The 19,450-nt window shown below is 39.7% G+C and overlaps 1 protein-coding gene across 1 annotated transcript in view; it reads right to left on the bottom strand.

Moving 5' to 3' along the window:
- Positions 1-19,450, bottom strand: part of LOC308397943 (neural-cadherin-like) — a 348,547-nt gene that overhangs the window by 131,545 nt on the left and 197,552 nt on the right. Inside the window, exons 24-25 of the mRNA XM_080884232.1 lie at positions 18,135-18,319; positions 5,540-5,769 (exon numbers count right to left, since the gene is read on the bottom strand). Coding sequence (XP_080740358.1) covers positions 5,540-5,769; positions 18,135-18,319 — 415 coding nt within the window. The remainder of the gene's footprint in view (positions 1-5,539; positions 5,770-18,134; positions 18,320-19,450) is intronic.

Genomic DNA, 19,450 nt, shown 5'->3' with positions numbered 1-19,450 from the left:
TCTTCCTGTGTTAGCCCTCTGATAGACTGTAGCCCACCTCTCACCCTTTGACAGCTGTGACAGCCTCTGGTCCCCCAGCGACCCTGAATTGGATAAGCAGTTAAGAATGGATGGATTACATAGCACCAACTACCCTCAACAATCTTTTCAGGGAAGAATACACCGTAAGCTCAATACCTTGCAAAAATATGACAACGAAGAAGAAGAAAACCTGTCAAGGATATAACAATCTAATAACTCATTTCTTTGTGAAAACTCCACTGGAAACCTTTTAAGTTCTAGGGAGAACCTTAGACTCAGATACCAAATGACAATACCAAATAAAAAAAGGTAACAAACAGCTTCATGTCTGATTTTTATGAAGTAAGACAGGACTATGTGTCATCCACATAGCCCTGAGAATGTTGTTGGATTGGATGGTTGTGGAGATGAAGGTTGGTTCAAATATTTCATCTCTGCTATTGAAATCATTTTTTAATTATTATGTCATCAAAACAAAACGTATCAGACACCTTTTTAAAGCATCACTCAGTACAGCTACTCTGTTCGAGTCACCACTCTGTCACTTACTAGTGTGTTGAATAACACAAGCTTTCTGAGCATGTGAACTGCAGAATCTGTTCAAATGCATTTAATATTGGACTGCTAATTATAGCACTGCTTTATGAATCACTGCTGCTTATATCTGTCAGGGAGTGATTGGACTAAACTATAAATTATTAAAAGCAGCAAAGCTTTCATGAACAACAGCAGCCTAAGTTGTTGCTTATAAACAATATGCATGTATTGATTCATAGTTTTGAAAGGGAACGTGTGTTGTTGAGCTACAGCAACTGGGTGGAACCAGATTACATTTTTTAATGGTGCTTTAGTGGGTAAAAACGTATAACCAACAGGTCACTCATGGGAGGAACCAAATGTTAACTTCACTCAGCATTTTAAATCATATGTCTAACTAATGCCCAACAGATGCTGCCACACCATTTGTATCATCAGCCTTGTCACATATTTATTTCCAGGCTAATGTATGATAAATAAAAAGGGCATCAATTTTATAACCCTGCACTTACAAAAACTGCCAGTCAAAAACATCCTTTACAGACGTGTTGTGCAAAAGAAATTAAGTTGAAGAGTTTGGATGTCAAGGCTGGTGTCTTTCCCTACGAGGTTCGCTTTCACTTTAATGAGACATGATGTAGATGAAAATGACCTAAATCCATCAATTTCTCAGACACTTTTGATGCTCATTTGGCTGTGCCAGCCTGTTTTCTTGTCATGCACAACCACTAATGTGCTGCAGAGTAAATAAATGAAGTTGTCAGTACAAATGAGCATCTGTTTTTACTTGTTACTTGGTTAAGTTTATTTGTGCCAAAAATCGAGATTTCTTTTGCTAGAGAGACCTGAACAAATTACATCAACGCAGACTCAAGAAAATTCATTTACTTAAAACTGTTATTTCCGCTCCACACAAAACCCACCTTAACTTAAATAGGGAGAAATATTTTCAGCTTTCACAATATTTAGGTGTATAGCAGAAACCAGTATTCCCCAGTTATCAGTCTTGATGAGAGTCCAAACTCTCCCTTTATTGGATAATTGCCTCTGACCTCAACTAAGAAAGTTGAATATCTGAACTGATTAGTGAGCATCTGTGTTCTAATAAATAAAAACACAGATATACTGCTGCCAATTAAGACCATTCGTCTTTTTCATTTAACAGGTCGGGGTGATAGTAATTAATCAAAATGCACCATATTGGACAGTATTCAGTCATTTAAAGGCAGTGCAAGCATAAAGATTAATTTCTTTATCTTTCTGTCTCTAAAATAAGCAAGCATAATAATTTTTTTCACAGTTTACTATTTTTGTAATGTTGTCCAATATAGATAGGATTGTGAACATTGTGGCTCTTAGTCTTTAAAAGGGTTCATTTAAAATGTGCAAAATGAGAAAAAAAAAAGCCCAAATATTATGGACTCAACTGGAGGTGTGCTGCCCTGAAAAGCAGCTTTCATTTGGGGGAGTACAGTTTTGTGGTGGAGTCAACACATATACAAAGATATCATCAGCATAAAAATCAGGATTATAAAAATGAATATTACCTATGTACAGACTATCAGTGTGTTAATAATGGTTATGAGGAATTTATGATTGGAACCAGCTGTAGGCAGAAAATCATAACCCACAGAAAGCAGCTTATTTCACTTAAACTGTATGTGGGAAATACAGACAACTGCTGCCCTGGGGCTTTTTTTTTGTAGGTCAATTGGCCTGTCAGGGCTGCAAAGTGGAGTTGTTTTCAAGCAATAGAGATCACAGCAGAAAGCAGTATTTGGTGAATATTACTGCTGCATGTCAGCACCGCCTACACTGCTGTGGAAGCAGGTGAGACAGGTTTCCCCCATTTATGACAGCTTATTGTTTACAGACAACAACTAGCAGTTTCGATAGGTAGCCTGATGAGCATCACCAAGTCAGAATACACTGTGCTTTCTCTCAGCACCTACGTGGCCATCAAGCAGCAATGTTATCATTTTGCTTCCTGGATTGGCAGCTGCTGTACCGTGACAGGTCCTTCTGTCTCAGGGGCACAGTGTGTGCTACAGGTGTCAAATGACACAGCTGTACACAACACAGCCACACTCTGGCATTTGATGGGTCAGGGGAGGGAAAACCACAGTCAGGTATAGTTATAGAGGCATAGAAAATAAACTATATGTTTTTCTCTCAAAAAGGCTTTGAGCATAGAAATCAGGTCAAATTTGTTTTTCCAAAGCAGGAGACAAGTGTGCCAACTTCGGTGATGCTTTAAATACATTTTGTGTAAAGTCTCTCCAGTTAAACCGCCAGCAAGGTGGAAACATACAAAAGTACAGAAAATTATGTGTGTTTTTGAACTGGGTGTGTCAGTTATGCTGGCATTTTGGAAATGAATAAGAAGTCAGTGCTAATTAGGGCTAATTAGCTAACATTTGCTAGCTATCTAATGTTGACCTGGATATATTTCCAGTTCCAGGCACAGTAAGAATACTAGGTCTAAGCAGTGATATTTTGGTTATCTTAACACAATATGTTATTATATAAACCTAATCTAAAATAAACCCGATGACAGATCAGTGGTGTGGAGATCTGGTGACAGCACCTGTGTGACAGGCTTAGGGGTAGGGTTGCCAACCGTCCCTTAAAATACGGAATCGTCCCGTATTTCGAAACAAAAGTACACGTCCCGTATTGAGCTAATAAGGGACGCACTTTGTCCCGTAATACAGTGAGAATCAAAAGTAGTCTATAACTTTTAATGGAATTAACGCTTTGTTTGAAAACATAATTCCCAGCCCCTCTCCTGCTTTGTGACCAATGAGCTGACAGCACACTTATGACAATTCGAGTATGACAATTCGAGTATGACAATTCAGATTACCGCTCATCTCATTGGTCGATGAAAGGTCGCTTGCGGAGAAAATACCGGAAGACAACAGATGACCACAACAAGAAGCATGGCCAACAGGGAAACAAACGCCATCACTGCGGTGCAAGTCTCGGACGACAGTACACCTAAAGCTGGGCAGACACTGTGCGATTTTCAGTCACGATATTCAGCTCCTGCTCAAACTGCATGATTGACTCGCAGGGTTAGAAGTTCGTAGGTCACGATGCAGGTCTTACACTATACGACCCGATGCTCTGATGCGACCTGAGAGCTCACACTGTGCCTCCATAACATGAAGGTTATAACAGAAAATCTGTCGCTCGCTCGCTCTCTGTCTCTCACTCACACAGACACACCACCACCACCAACTTTGCTAAATTGCTAATGAAAAACATGATCAGGCAGCTGTGAATGAGCAGCAGTGTAGATCCAACTATTTTCACGGTTGTTGTGGTCGTGATCATTTTGTGATGCCACATCGAAAAGGCTCGGATGAGCTTTCCAAAGTTCTACAAGTTGTGCCTCCATCGCTTGTGTCCAGATCGCACGCTGCACTGCCGTGCTGCTCCGTCTTTTTCACCGACGTTTACGTGTTTGCGTGTGAGCAGTGTGAGCGGCTGTGGTGACACCCTCACGAGCGATTGATGATCGGGAGCTGGTCGTGAGGTGTTAATCACTTCTCGTTACCCCACGTATACTACACGACGCACGATGAAGGCCAAAATCGGTCCGATCGCCAAAACCGTCGCACGACTCAAAAATCGTCTCAAAATGGGCCAAAAATCGCACAGTGTGAGCCCAGCGTTAGAGCAGCAATGTTTGTTCCCCTCAGAGAAAGGGAAGAATGGGAAAAGGAAAACACCTGGCTGGAAAAAGTTAATATGGGCATGTGCAGTGAATATCAGCGCTATGTGGCCAGAAGTGTGATAATATAATTTATTTTGTGTAATAAACAACTGCAAGGATAGATAGTCATCTATTTGTTGTAATCAATACATAAAAGTAATACATAGATGAATAATGATGATGAGTTAAGATGCGTAATCATGGGAACAAGCGGGTTTACAAACAGGAGCAGCTGATTAGCATTAGAAAAGCTGAAATAATACCTCAACTGAAGCCAATTGTACTAAATGCACTAAATGTGCACTGTTACAAGAATATTTTTCTTTCTATTGTTTTCTATTATTTTAAGTTAAGCAGGACAGAGTTCTTTTAAAGAAAGATTTACTTATATTCTCAAAAGTTAAGCATGACAGGTTTCTGTTTAAGAAAGAGACCTGTTTTACTGTGTTAATGTTGTCATTTTGAGCTAAAAATAAATGGCTAAATGATCATTTGTTTCACATGTGTTCATATCACAAAGAATAGAATATGCATCTACTTAAATCAACTTCAAGTCAAATGGTTAAAAAAAATAATTTCACGCACAAAAAAAGAGCTAGAAAATTCACCACACTGGGAAGGGTGAAGACAACTGGGTCGCCCGGCCCTGGCCACGAGGTGTCCCTTATTTATTTTTCAGGGAGTTGGCAACCCTACTTAGGGGGAGTGTTTTATATGCAGTACTGTACTTTAGGTAGCTGGTTGTTTTGTTAGTCACCATCTGCGGCTCCGGGTGAATTCATCTGACAAATCTGACACACCACTTGTTTTATCTCTGCTGCAGTTAGGTTGGTTGGTTGGTTTCTTTGTATTGTCTAGAATTGTGACTGTCAGGCCTGCATCATGCATCCAGCAAACTGAGAAAACGTCACAGATTTTGACTGCTACCTGATATGTTAGATTTTAATGTAGACATCAACCAAAACACTGCCAGAGGCAAAACTTGTGCTTGCAACCAACAACTGCAACCATACAGTGAGAGAGCACGACCCAATTTTGGGAGGCTTACTCACGTGCATGTGAGATGTCAGAGTGTCTTACCCTATAAGTGGCGTTGCAGTGCACTTGCTCACTGACGCACACTTGGTTAGATTACTTGAGCGTCATTCGAGAGGTTGTGTTGTCAACAGATCGGCCAATAATCAGGTTGAGTGGCCTTTATTATGAGAAAACTGAGTGTCAGTGTTGAGAAAAGCCTAAAATAGACAAAGAATAACCTACCTTTTGCTTGTGAGCGGCCAGGTAACCATGCATTTTCTCGGGCTGAAGGAAAGATGGGCCACTATGCACAGCAAAGCGAACATCCAGCATTCGCTCCTTCACGTCCATGAGGCTAAAGATGTTGACATCATCAGGTGGGACCGAGAGCATCTCAGACAGGAAGTCCACCAGCAGCTCGTAGCGGCTCCGCTGCTTCCCCCTCAGTTCAATGAACTCCTTCGCTGTGATGTCTGAGCAATACATACATACACACACACACAGAGAATTGGAACTGTAAGTGGCCTCATTATTTCCGCCCCTGCTCAAGGATAAATCCAATTATTTTCAAACTGCTAAAGTAAAAAATAGTCCACAACACTCCAGACTAGAGCTATGATGATAAATTATTTCAAAAGGCTTACTGTATCTGATAAAATCACTTGTTTGTAAGTTATTTTGCATCTGTTTTCCTGTGTGTTTGTTTCAGTGCGCCTACAGTATGTTTGTTGGTGAAGAAAGTGCTCAGGAGTTTGATTTCAGTTCCTCTCAATAAACGTATTTGCTGATTTTGTATTCGGTTCTAATCATAAAATGCTGTGAACCTTTGAGGGAAAAATGTTACTCTTCTTTTGCTTCTCAGTGCCAGTCTGATTCCAGTTGTTCAAAATGTAAAAATTACCCCAAAGACTCGTACAAATGTTCAAAGACTGGACAGGCGACCCTAGCTGACAGACGTTTAGTCTGTCAGGTAGGAGCATTAACCTGGCCAACACAGTGAATATCTGGGCAGCAGTAACCAAATCTCTGGCAGTAGATGGCCCTGCAACTCCCATGAGACACCACTTATCATCAGATTTTGGATCAAAACAATCATGAATAATAACCAGAAGCTGGCACTGTGTATATGCAAATAATTGAAGGAGTGGCACGGACAATTTTGCCTTTATAGAGATTAAATGAGCACCACATTTAAAGCTTCCCATACAGCACCATAATTGGGAAAGTTGAAGTTAAAATTATTTTCTTTTTAATGTTAACACCCAGGTGTTGTTGTACGCACCTGCAAAAAGCAGTCAGCATTAGTCAGTGAGAAGTCAGCAGAGTACCAATGTTATCCAACAGTACAGAATAAAATTATCTCTGCAGAATTTTCAGGAATTCACTGCGACTAATTGATAATGGATGGAAAGAACAACAAATGCAGTAGAAAGTCAAGAAATAATTCGACACACAGACTAAAAAAAGCCCAGATTGGTATCAGTTTAGCTTGTTCCAACCAGCCTTAACAGCCAAATCATATCCACAGCCAAACAAACCAGCAGACGAACAAAGGCAACTTTATGGATTAGTTCTTATATAGCGCTTTTCTACTCTGTTTGAGCCTCATTCACCTATTCATACAAGCACTTCTACACTTCAGTGCACTCTATCAAACATTCACATATATTATTCACAATCCAGTGAACCTTCAACATTCAAAATGAGACCAAGAAAGTAACAGCTAAAATATGACTTACAAAATATACTTTGGCAGCCAGTGTGCAGCCAATTAAAGTCTGTGTGTAGAAAAACACTGGATATTGATAACAGACAATACACAAATTAATACAGAGCTAGAATATGCAAAATATACTTTTTGAAGATTATGGACAGATCCTATGTGTCAGGACTGAAATCAACAAAATGAAATCTTGTGTTAAATAATTTGAATTTTTGCTCCACTGAGCTAAACTCTAACTCAGATCCATGTTCATACCAATGTTCTATTCAAAATATGGACAGTTTTTATGCATCTAAACACTTGTGATGTTTTATAAAGTAATGACCTCATCCTGTACGTAGAGAAAGAGCAGATCAACAATGAACAATGATGGGAATGATGAGGTTCATGGAGCCCACAGGTTTAAAGGATGCTGCAAATGCCTGAGAAACACAGCTTAGACAGCTTGGATGAAATAAAGGAGCAAAAGAGTCAGAGAGATAGCTCCGTGTGGCACTCCTGCTGGGTAGATAACAACTTTCTGTTCTCTTTTTGAACTTTTTTTTTTCCATTCATCAAGTGAAATCAGACCGTCCAATCAATCACGTCTCTTTTTCACACACACAGCATAAGTGCAACAGAGTGTAATGTCCATATTTAGCTATGTAGTCACATGACATGAGAGAAATGAAACCTAAACAAACAAATTATGGCATTCAACAATCCTAACAACACTCATTATTACAGAGACAGGTAACAATATGTGTCACTCACAGCAGAGACGAGCACAAAGTAGTGGTAGCGCCAAAAACAGAAGAGGAAAAAAATATTCTCAAATGAGGAAACAAGAGACAACTGGGACCCATTTTATTGAGAATATATCCAGTTTTAGTTGTTATCTCGTAGTATGCTGTCCATGTAGCAAACCTTCTTAACCTTCTCCCTCCATCGATCCACTGTGGGAGGCTGCGGCCGCATCCATGAGGTTGTGATCATCTTCTTATCAACTAATAAAAAAGACTCTCAGTAGGAATATCCTATTGTCGCCTTTTAATCCTTCTGGCAGTTGGCCCATTATATACAGAGTAAGATGGTTTAAGGACACTTCTCTTTATGAATTCATTTTGTATATGTTGGCAGTAGTCTGATAGTTTGTGTGTGTTCTCTTACCAAGCCACAGTCCCTCCACCACTGACCTGAGATGTTCACAAATTTTGATGTGACAAGGGCTTGGAGCGGGTGGGGGGTGTTAATGGTAACAAATTGCTTCATATTTTAATGGCACGGCATGCAGCTTGTCCCATTTTTTGCCTTTCTCTAAAGCTGAAAAATAATGTGGTGGACGATCATATTTATTATATTTGTGCTGAAGCTGCTCAAAGAACACCAGGTCTTCTGCTTCAAACATCTGGTCCAAGAGTATCGAGCTGTTTCATTCCCACTTTCTAAACCCTGCTTCTAGTCGGGAGGGAATAAAGTGAGAGTTATGTGCAATCCTCACCTGCTGGAAGCTGAAGTTGAGAATCTTAGTTTTTTCTCACAGTGGGGATTTTTTTTTACCTTGTCATGAATTATTTCCTCTCCTGATATCTTCACTCTTGAATGGCATTATATCTAAAATATGTGGAGCCCTCACTCTTTTCCATCCTGACCCAGTTGGTTTCGTTATCTTGAGATATTCATGTAAGCACTGACTTGAGCTGGGCTGCCCAATTTTTTTTTCTCAGGTACTCAAATTCAATTCCAGTTTGTTTGTTTTTTTCTAAATGACTTTAGATAGTCATTTATTTATTATTTTAAATGTAGGTCAGATAAAGACCGAAACAAAACGAGTAATCTAGGTAATCCATTCATGTGTATTGTTTCTACTTGTCCCACATGTTTTTAGGCTGGCTTTTATTTCACCCATCAGCTTTCGATAGTTAGCTTTGAAACATGTCAGAGGTTATGACGATCCCTATCTGAACTCACGATGACACCAGAAATCTAGATGTAGGCCAGTGTCCCACCAACATCAGTGTCTGAGATTTCGATTGACTGATCCGATAACCTTTCTAAGTTAGGGAATAGGGATAGAAGAAACGAGGTCATATCATCATTTACAGCTTTAATGTTGTAATTCTGCCATATTTAATTTAGGTTTAATATTTAAAGCAGAGAACTGGAGTCGACCACCTTGGCTGACCCCTCTCTGAACAGCAACCCTTCCATTTGACATGTGAGTCTGACGTTATACGTATAACCATTATCCAGTCCACATTCCCATAACAGTCAAGGTTTTGTACAAAAACTCTTGATATGTCAACCACCGTGTTCTCCAAGCTTAGTCGAGTATCTTTTCTTCAGCTCTGTAGTCAGAAATATCTCACTGTAATGGATCTTGGAGGGGCAAAGTGCTTCAGCTTCGTGGTTTGGGATGTGAGACCTGTTTTGACACAGGTCTACATCCTCCATTAGTTCGAGTGATGTGAGCAGGAGGTTTGTTAAGAGATCACTCATTTCATTCTCATATTCCCCGTCTTCTTTCACAGCGTGTGTAGGTTGTCCCATCTTGATCTTGACTCCAGGTCATCATACTTGACCCATAACTTCTCTTATCTGTGTCCTAAATAACAAACAGCTCTTACATGTTGGAGTATTTTGTCCTCTACTTCACTCAGTCTCTGTTCAATATTCACAACTTCTTGTTCTAGTTTTGTTGTACACTCCAGTACACTCCACATCGCATAGAGTGGCTTCCACCCTCAATAAAGTGGCCTCTGTGTCTAGGGAGGCCTGAGTGTGCTCTTTCATGAGTTGTGCAACTCAGTTAGCACAGCAGCCATGTTTTCTTCAATCCATGTCTCACCGGTGTCCATTTGGTCTTGTTTATCATCTTTTTCTTGTGGCTTTGCTTTCTTTTCTGCCTGTTTGGTTTGAGCAGACATGGTAGGTTTTCTCAAAGGCAGTTTGCATTAATTGTTTGGCTGTTTGTTTATCTTCCACAGCAGGAGAATCAGGCTGCTTCTCCTAGCATGACATCCCAGAAGTCCTTTTGTTAACAATTTTCTAATCTAGCAGATTCAGATTATAACTAATAATAGTCACAATAGTAATAGTCACCAAAATGTGATGGGTTTGGGCTGTTTGGTTACACAAAACTCAAGGCTTTGGTTAGTTTAGATTACTTTGAAATATTACCACATGTAATGACTTTTAAATGTAAAGGCTGTTTCATATATGTAATCTCAGTCAGTCTCAATGTGTTTAACCTTTACTAATGGAATTTCAGCTTAAGATCTCAGAGAACTGCAAAAATATATTTCAGACTTTGGTTAACTCTTAGATCAAGTGGGTATCTTCCAGGGAATTTTGAGCTTAAGAAGGCAAATGCTTAAAAGGAAGGAATATCTTTGAGGCCAGAGTCTAAGCAGGTAGAGCTGTTAACAAAAACATTTCAATTGTGCAAGTTAACATGTAGATGGGAGCCAATACACAAAGGACCAGGACTAACAAACTGCTCTACGTAAGAAAACCCAAACTAATTTCATTGTTATCAGCACTACGAGACTCAAAGTTCATCTCACAGAGAACGAAGTAAAAGAATGCACACACACACATATATATATATAAAAAGGGGTGGGCAGGGTGATTAGGTTTGTGAGCGTAGAGAAGGAGACAGAGCCTAGGCATTAAGAGACAAGACAGGGGGCTCAGAATGGGCTCAGTGGATACAACGTGAGGGATTGAGGCTAATGTCAGCTCCCATCAGTCAGTCCAGAGGGAGAAACAAGGACACAGGCAGACAGAGAGACAGTCAGGAGGGATAGGGGCTGGCGGGGGGAGAGGGTAGTAACTCCTAACGCAGTGTGGCAGCCTTTGCACCTGGCTTTGATCCAACCTCACAACTGACTTCTGCTTTCTCCTTCCCAGAGGCTTCATTGGAGGCGGTGCACAGATGCCCTCCTGCCTCAAGGCTTGTGATTTTACACAAATAAATGGTAAATGGACTGCGTTTATATGGCACTATCCTAGTCTTATCAACCACTCAAAGCGCTTTGCACTACATGCCACATTCGCACACACACACACACTCACGCAGTTTATTCTATCACATATTTGGCTGGATCTGAGGCGTTTATACGAGATTCAGTATCTCGCCCAAGGACACTTTGATATGCGGGGAGGGAGCCAGACGCTCTAACTTCTGAGCCACAGCTGTCCCTTAAATAGACACAAAAGGGCCAAATACTTACTTTATATGATGAAGTTTTATATGAATAACTGAGACAAAAGAGTGAGAACTAACTGTGGCTTTGTCTTTTTTGCAGTCCTTCAGAAGAGGTCAAACAAATGAGGATTTTATGAAGCCCTCATGATTACTTGTAAGATTCCAAGAATGTTTTCTTTAACAAAATGCTTTGATAAAGCAAAACACCAAGGAGAGGCTGGTGGCATTGTATCTTCCATAAAAGACAAATGCTGTAAATGTTTTCCTGATTAAATCTAGTAATTATATAAAAACATACCACTTTTTATATAATTACTAGATTTACCGGTTTTTCTTTCAAACATAATAACACACAAAGTATTAATAAGGACAAAAAAAGCATATTGTTATTTAAGCACATTTAAACATAATTCTTTGTTGGCTTCATTGTGCTCAAAGTCATTATTTGTCTTTATCATAGCCACTGAAATACACGATTAACTTCAAGCTCTCATACCGTATATGAAAAATCAAAACTTCTTGTGGATGACTGACAAAAAGTTCAAATGATTTCATGAATTCTAAACCAGCTTCAGTTCAGGACTCCTTTCAGTGATTAGAGGAGCAGCTGAAGGGAACAGAAGGTAAACTTTCACAATATCTTTCCCAGGATCAGAACAACAAGGTTGAGTTTAATCTCTAGCAAGCCAGACTTTTCCATTTGACCACAAGATTACAGTGCACGGCTTATCCGACTGACCTATGGGAAGAAAATAACAATCTCCGTTATCAAATGACTATACGATGAACAATCAGCAGAGAAATGTTTGCCGCTTCCTGCTCAAACATCAGACAAAGCATGCAATTGACTGAACAGAGCTTCCTCTCACAGCTGATGCTTTGAAGCATCAGCTAGATCCTTGTTTCGACTGTGCTCTTGGTTAATTGATGAGAAAGGCTGAAATCAGAGGTGGAGTAATCCTCTTTTCATTTTAGGGAACCTATGTGTGACGCAGGTCTAGTTTTCTGGGAAGCGAGACTCTTGAAGTATGTAAGAATTAATAATAGCAGCAAGCAGCCACAGCCGCTGTGGAGTACATGCTGACAGGGCTTATTAAGGTGCTGCAGATATGTCTGAAGCCTGATGTATAGTCCTGTGTTGAGCTGCCATACAGCCCATGCCATAGTGGGCAACGTCACTGCATTTATACTTGTATACTGGTGTGTATGTATGGTGCTGTACAGTGTGCACTTTTCTGGGAACGTGCTGATTAGGGCTGCAGTGTAGTGTGCAAATTTATTACCTATAATATACAGTTTTCCTGTCTTATAAGAAACGTAATAAATGTTCAGCTTAAAAGTAAAATAAAATAGATAATGATTCAAAATAACGACCAAAATAAACACACAAATGCATTTCAGAATGCTGAGTGGTGAGACTTGCTTCGAAAAGGATTTTCATTCCACTCACTGCCTGATAAATGCCCAAGGGTCACATTTACTAAGCGGTGCAAAATAGCGTGTGAGTGCAATCCCCAAATAGTTTCATGGTATTGACAAAAGTTTTGTGTTCTAAACAAAGGTGCAGTCAGTTCATTCCAATGACATGTCAAATCTGCCAAGAATCCCGCAATTTAGCACGAGGTTGAAAACTAAGAGATGATATTTAGATATTCTGGCAGAAAGAGTTGTTATAATAGAAACAGGCTTCAATGTAGGACTGTAAGATCTATGACAATATTTTGACATTGGGCTCTGTAGCATTCTTGTATTAGGACAACATATATCCTTCAAGGGACAAAACAAATTGGAAATGTCTGACAGACAAACGTTTATTTCTATACTCTGAGTGAGCACAGCTTTTGCGCTGTCCATGGTCCTGAAATTATAAGCATTTTATTAATTTAACATTTTGTTGTTTATTTAAGTGTGACAAAACTTTATTAAGGAGAAATATCTTTGAGATTATAAATGTAAATGGATTGATCAGACAGGTTTGATGATAACAAACAAAAAACAACAACCTCAAACTATTTCAATACATAACAGGGCTGCTATTTAGACTTCCTATGCCTGATGTCCATCCAGGGCCTGAATTTTTTTTTCAGGGTCCAACGTCAACATTTTCTCTCTGTTGTTTAGCCATCTTGCTCTGAATGTCATCGTACAGGCTGTGAAATTCCTGTCACAGAAGCCACAGTATATGTTGAGAAGAACACGATGCCAAAAAAACGAAGATTTGGATGTTTTTTGCTACTGCTATTGTATGGCTCCTTTTGGTTGGAGCTTCCAGGTCATTCCTGACTTCACTGAGCAAACTTGCAATTAGATGGCTTGGTAATCTCTACATTTCTATCACATCTCTGTCTGGCATTCCAAATAAATTGACCCGAGTGGAGAAATGCCTCTTCAAGCACACACATCTAAATCTCTGCTATGCCTCCCCCGTTTTTTTAAGGGTGGTAAATGCCGGTGCAATTAGTAAAACATTTTGCAAATGTGAGTGAAGCAATTTGCTAGATTGATTTAAATATTTTCCTCCCTTTATTTTGCATCTATATATGCATATGCAAGAGGGTCAGTTGCAACTATCTCTCACGTGCAATCATCTCACTACACTCTGTCTGAATCGACTGTACCTTTTCTTCATTTTTCATCTTTAAATGCTAAACATCTAAACACTTAATGTGTAATAGCATTTTCAGTTTTTAAATTTAAATTCTTCCAGCATAAGTAGAGCCAATCTAATGATATCAGGTTTATCAGCTCTTCAGACCCTTTAATTGGGAAAAAAAAAGTCATGAGTTAATTCAGAAAATGGATGTGGAAGTGTTGTTAGCGTGGCAGCCTGCTGTATGAGACCTCGTCACCTTCCCTATCCTACTTATCTGGTTCATTAAACAGAAAATGCACTTTCATGATTGAATTTTAGTTATTTTTTCGTGGAACAACAACCTCCATTCACTGGGGCAGCATTAGATGACTACAGTGTGATCAGTGAAGGAAGTCTCCAGAATCTCACATATAATAACAAACTAATATATCTTCCCAATTTCTGCATATTGATCCCACAATACAGGCACCCTGGAGCGTAGACAGACGTGAGAAGAGAGAGAGCGAGGACTTTCGCACTTCTCAACAACGCATCTGCCAAAGGACAACTCTCCTGGCAGGAATAGTTTATAAAGTCCTCATGTTTGGAAAACTGCATCAGCTGGTTTTAAGCAGTTACTCATCGTGTGTTTCGCACTCTGCTCCCCCCTGAGCACCATGCATTTTACTCTCTGCATTTTTTACCTTTCCATCAATATTGAGAAATGGAGCAGGGGGACTGAGAGGGAGCCTTAATCTCAGCAAGGCAGATTTAACTAGTCCTTTCTTTGTGCACCCTTATTGAATTCCACATTTGTTCTTGAAATGGGATTTAAAATGTCAAGGAGGGTGTAAGTAATGCTATAAGTAGAATATTTTCATAATCCTTGAGACTGTGAATCAATGAGAGTGTTTACTTCAAAGCACCAAAAAAACCCTGGAAATTACGGTTGCATATCCTACACACAAACACGCACACACACGCACAAACACGCACACACACGCACACACACACACACACCTGTGTTGCCAGTGTGCAGTCTGCAACTCGAGATGATCTCAGAGTCATTAATCCTTGTATTACATTTTGTTATGAAACCACTAACTTACATGTTTCGTGAGTTTGCTCCTTGCTGAACTGCAGGTTAAAAGCATTTGAGTAGTTTTGACAGAGTATTCAGAGTGGTGTCTGACACTGGTGCTCTCTGGCTCTCAATTCAAGTCCCTATGATAGAACCAGGGTCTATTAAATCAATGCACTCTACAGCTAAGAGCCCTTTGATGACAGTGGAACCATTTAAAAATCTTCAGTGAAGGCGCACCCTACAGGGAGAAGTTGCTGACAAATCTAAGTGTATTTTTCTAAATTAAACGAGTGAAAATTACAAAAACAAATAACTACATGGAGACTTTAATTGTGCAATTATTTCATTTCAGTTTCCATTATTCATCTTAAAAAACACACAGTCTACGTTTCTACAAATATTGGAATGTGTGTGCCAGCTGTTCTCCACCGTGCCTTCTCTGTGCACATTAATTTATCTCAACCTTCTTTTAGAATGAGAAGAAAATTCTTTTATGCTCGACTCTCGCTTCCACACTTTTCTTCCTTCTCTCCCTCTGCTCTCCTCTCATCTTCGGAGAGCATCCGCTGGCCTCTCTGTCTGCTTCTATTTCAATATCTCGGAAATCATAAAAATCCTTCAGCCATGTCCCATTTCTCTAAAGCGAATTTAATTCTGAGCAGACAGCCGATGTGCCGTACATCAGGTAATGATGGATGCTGCTGAACATGTGAAGAGAATATGCTGGCTGAGCAAAACCTCGACTAATTATTTTACCAGCATAAGTAATGGAAATAGGCTTCTCTGTGCGAGCACTGACAACAACTGAGATCCCACGAGTCAGACGAGAGGAATTAATAATGGGCGTAATCTTTCACTTAAAAAAACATCTTTACCTTGGAGCGTTGGAATTTTTGGAAGCACTGGAAACAAACAGTAATCAGCCTGCATTCATTTTGTATGCCTGGAGATGAGTCTACAAATAATGAGCATATTCCCCAAAATATTATTTAGTTGGTATTAATATAGGTTTTACCTGTTACTGTAGGTAATGTAGAGTGTGACTGTCACAGACCATCAATCAGAGCGAGAAAGAATGTAGGCTGATGACAAGTGCAAAGATGGAAATGTGAGCTTGGTAGGTCATAATGAAATGTGTCACGTACTTTGATATGTTGTAACAAAACTGATGCAACTTAGTGGAAAATTAAAAACCCCAAAGCTCAAGTGTAAATTAGTCAAGTACAGGTTTTTGCAGACTCAGAAGCATATGGATTTATAGTCTCTTTAGGGGGAGATCAAGTTAATACTCTCCAGGGTATAATGTTCACAGCTCTAACTTAATTGTGATTTACAGCATTCTGCACACATTGTCTCATCTTCACTGAATTTATTCAAGACAGGAAGTATGGTGCTGGACTGGGACTTAGATAGCACCTTTCTACTCTGCTGAGCACTCAAAGCTCTTTCTACTGCAGGTCTCATTCACCCAGTTACACACATTCATACATTGTAGGGCTGCCACAAACGATTATTTTGATAGTCGACTAGTCACCGATTATTTTTGCGATTAGTCGACTAATCAGATCATCATCCATTGGACGTACAGCGTACAGCTTATTGCACCAGCAGCATCTGCTCTTATATAACTATCATTAGCTTACAGCTTTAAGTGTTTAAGGTCTGTGCTAACTAAAAATAAAGACAAGCGCTATATAAATACAGGCCATTTACCATTTACAAGATGATAGTTTATTACATTTTAATGAAATTTGCAGATTGTTTCGGTGAAATTTAATAAACTCCTTGCTATCTAAAATATAACAGGACACCGGAGTAAATTCTCCAGCATCTCACACTTCTGATAATCAGCTGTCTGCTTGACGTTTATTCAGCTGTGTAAAAACTAACTTTCATCTCAGCCAAACCGATTTACTCAGGAACAAATAAAATACTAAAAAAGCCAAACAATAACATTTTTAAGTTATCTAAGTGACTCATATATATTTAACCTGAGTAGCGAAAGACAGCGGTGGGTTTGAAAACTGTTTGCCGGGAGTCCGGTGTTCTCACCGGCTCTAGTGACCTAGCCCCCGGCTAACTATCGAGCTAGTGGGTAACAGACGTCTCCGAAAACGTTGGAGCGCTTTTGAAAATATGTGGTGTCTTGATAAACTGAGCAGATATTTGAGGTTTACACAGCTACATTCTCGCCTGAAAATATGTTAAACGTTTATTTTGTGACCCAGAAAGAATAATAAGAGTAATATTAAAACTAACTAGCTGCCGCCATTGTTGGAAACTGAGCTGGGCTGCGCTATGAATTCTGGGACAGAGCTACTTCTTCTTCTTCGGGGTTTAACGGCAGCTGGCATCCTTGTACATGCAGTGCTGCCATCTTCTGTTTCAGTCCGTTATTACACTCTTAAATCCTACTACTTATTCCTGCGTCTTTTGTGATCTTACAAAGCTTCAAACGATGCGTCGACTATTAAATCAGTCGTCGACGATTTTGATAGTCAACGTAATCGTGACTAGTCGACTAATCGTGGCAGCCCTAATACATTGCTTCTATGCCTAAGTGCTTTCTAACATTCACACAGGACTGATCCCCTGACTTTCTGATCGGTAAATAAGTTGCTGTACCAAGCCGAAAGATGCATATTTACTGTTTTATATACTGCATAATTAGTGAACTATTAGCTTCAGAGACAGTGACAGAAGTCATTTGTACCTTACAAATAACAAAAAACCCATAGATATTTCAATATCTGGTCATTACAAGATTTATTTGACCAACAGCACCAATCCAACATACTTTTAAACTTCGGGTCACAGTTACATTAATTAAAAACCAGATAAAAGACAAAATATAGAGTTTGTGGCTGGAGTAAGTGGGGAACTTGATCCCCCAACATTCCAAATGGTGGACAACTCACTCCATCTCATGAGTCACAGCCATTACCAAAGTCTAACACGTTTGCCTAATCCTAGCAAATCAATCCACACCCCTAACCTAAACAAGCTGATTAGAGAATTAGAGCATGCAATAAATTTGTGCCTGAGAATTTCATCTTTTATTTCTCAAACAAATGTACTGAATATGATACAAAACACATGTTCTTGCTTTGGCTACATGGTAGGTTGGTAGACCTTTTTTCCTTTTACAATATGTTTTGGTCAGAAAGTCAAGAAAGTTACTTTCAGACGCTACGAGAACTAGTGAACTACTCATTTGGAGGCTCAGACAGCAGGGAGCATGTTCACGTGTCACTGCAGAGTTAATCTTACCTGCCAGGCGAAGTGACCCCGAGTTGTAGATGGCGTCATCTCGGAGTTCCCTCACGTGTACGGTAACAGTGGAGACAGCATCTGGCCAAATTCCATCTGACACCCGAACCTGGAACTGGTAGGTGCCTGGTGGGGCGTTCTCTTTGATGATCAGGAAACCAGTTCGCTTGTTCAGAATAAAGTAACTGATGGAAAGAAATAAAACACAAGTACCCAAATCAGAAAAGGAACCCATTCAGATGCTTTTCTGCCATTTCACATAAGACGAGCGGTCAACAGGGGTGATGAAGTTTGTCACCCTCATTTAACTACACATGAAAACCTGTCTTTCATGTATACAGCCAACATCCCTCAAAAGCAAGCTGCTAACCGGTGCAGTTATATAAGAAGTAATTACTAGTAATATAATGCATTCTGTGAAGGTGGAGGTCATTCAAGTAGCTAACAAATGCACCAACCTCCTAGCTACAGCTGACACAATCACCTAAGACTGAATGATGTGTTTGCAGCATTACATTTCAGTGCAGGTAAACACGGTTCATTGACTGCGCTACACAGTCTCAAGCTGCTGAATCTATAGGATTCACCAATGGAGAGGCACACTGATCACATGGCTTTATGTCTTTGAGAGTTTGTAAAGACCTGTAATTTTCAGTTATCAGTGGGTTAAATAGCTAACTGGAAAGTATGACTGAATGCCTAATGTCTATGGTTTGTATAGTGTACAGCACAGTATTTAAAGAATTATGTTGTAGTTCATGTCCTTAGGTAGCTTTAATCCGATGGAATGGCAAATATACCAAATAGCAGGATCTAGAAGTTGGATTCTTTATTTTAAATACTGGCAGACTCGTTGCAGGCTGGCTAATGCTGCAATCACACTGGGGAAAACAGTGGCTGGAGGGAACACACAACTAAACTTGTGACCTTGTTGTTTTTGAAATGGTGAAAACAAAACGAACCAGCGTTAAGACAAAGTCACCCTGCTATCAGTTCATGATTGAATGGTTTTAAGTTGCAAATTAAGCAGTTAACCGAGATAAATCGTCAACAGTGGAATCTCCTTCTGACTGAGGGAGTCGGATAGTCACCCTCTGGGCAACCAGCGCGTCATCGTAACTGCTTGTAAATTGTCACTGAACGTAGAAATATTAAATACCACACAACTACTGATTTTCCCCAGTCATTGTCCTCGTTTTTACTTGAGTGTGACTGGGCCATATACAAATTTCTAACATGTTTATTTGCTATGATAAGAGGTAATACTCCAAAAAGGAGTTATTAGAAAAGTCAGACTTTAGTAAAAGCTTTAGAAA

The sequence above is a fragment of the Rhamphochromis sp. 'chilingali' genome, assembly GCF_963969265.1.
Source record: "Rhamphochromis sp. 'chilingali' genome assembly, chromosome: 6".
NCBI classification, from domain to species: Eukaryota; Metazoa; Chordata; class Actinopteri; order Cichliformes; family Cichlidae; genus Rhamphochromis; species Rhamphochromis sp. 'chilingali'.
The sequence above is the reverse complement of the archived record's forward strand: the minus strand, read 5'-3'. Positions and strand labels throughout refer to the sequence as shown.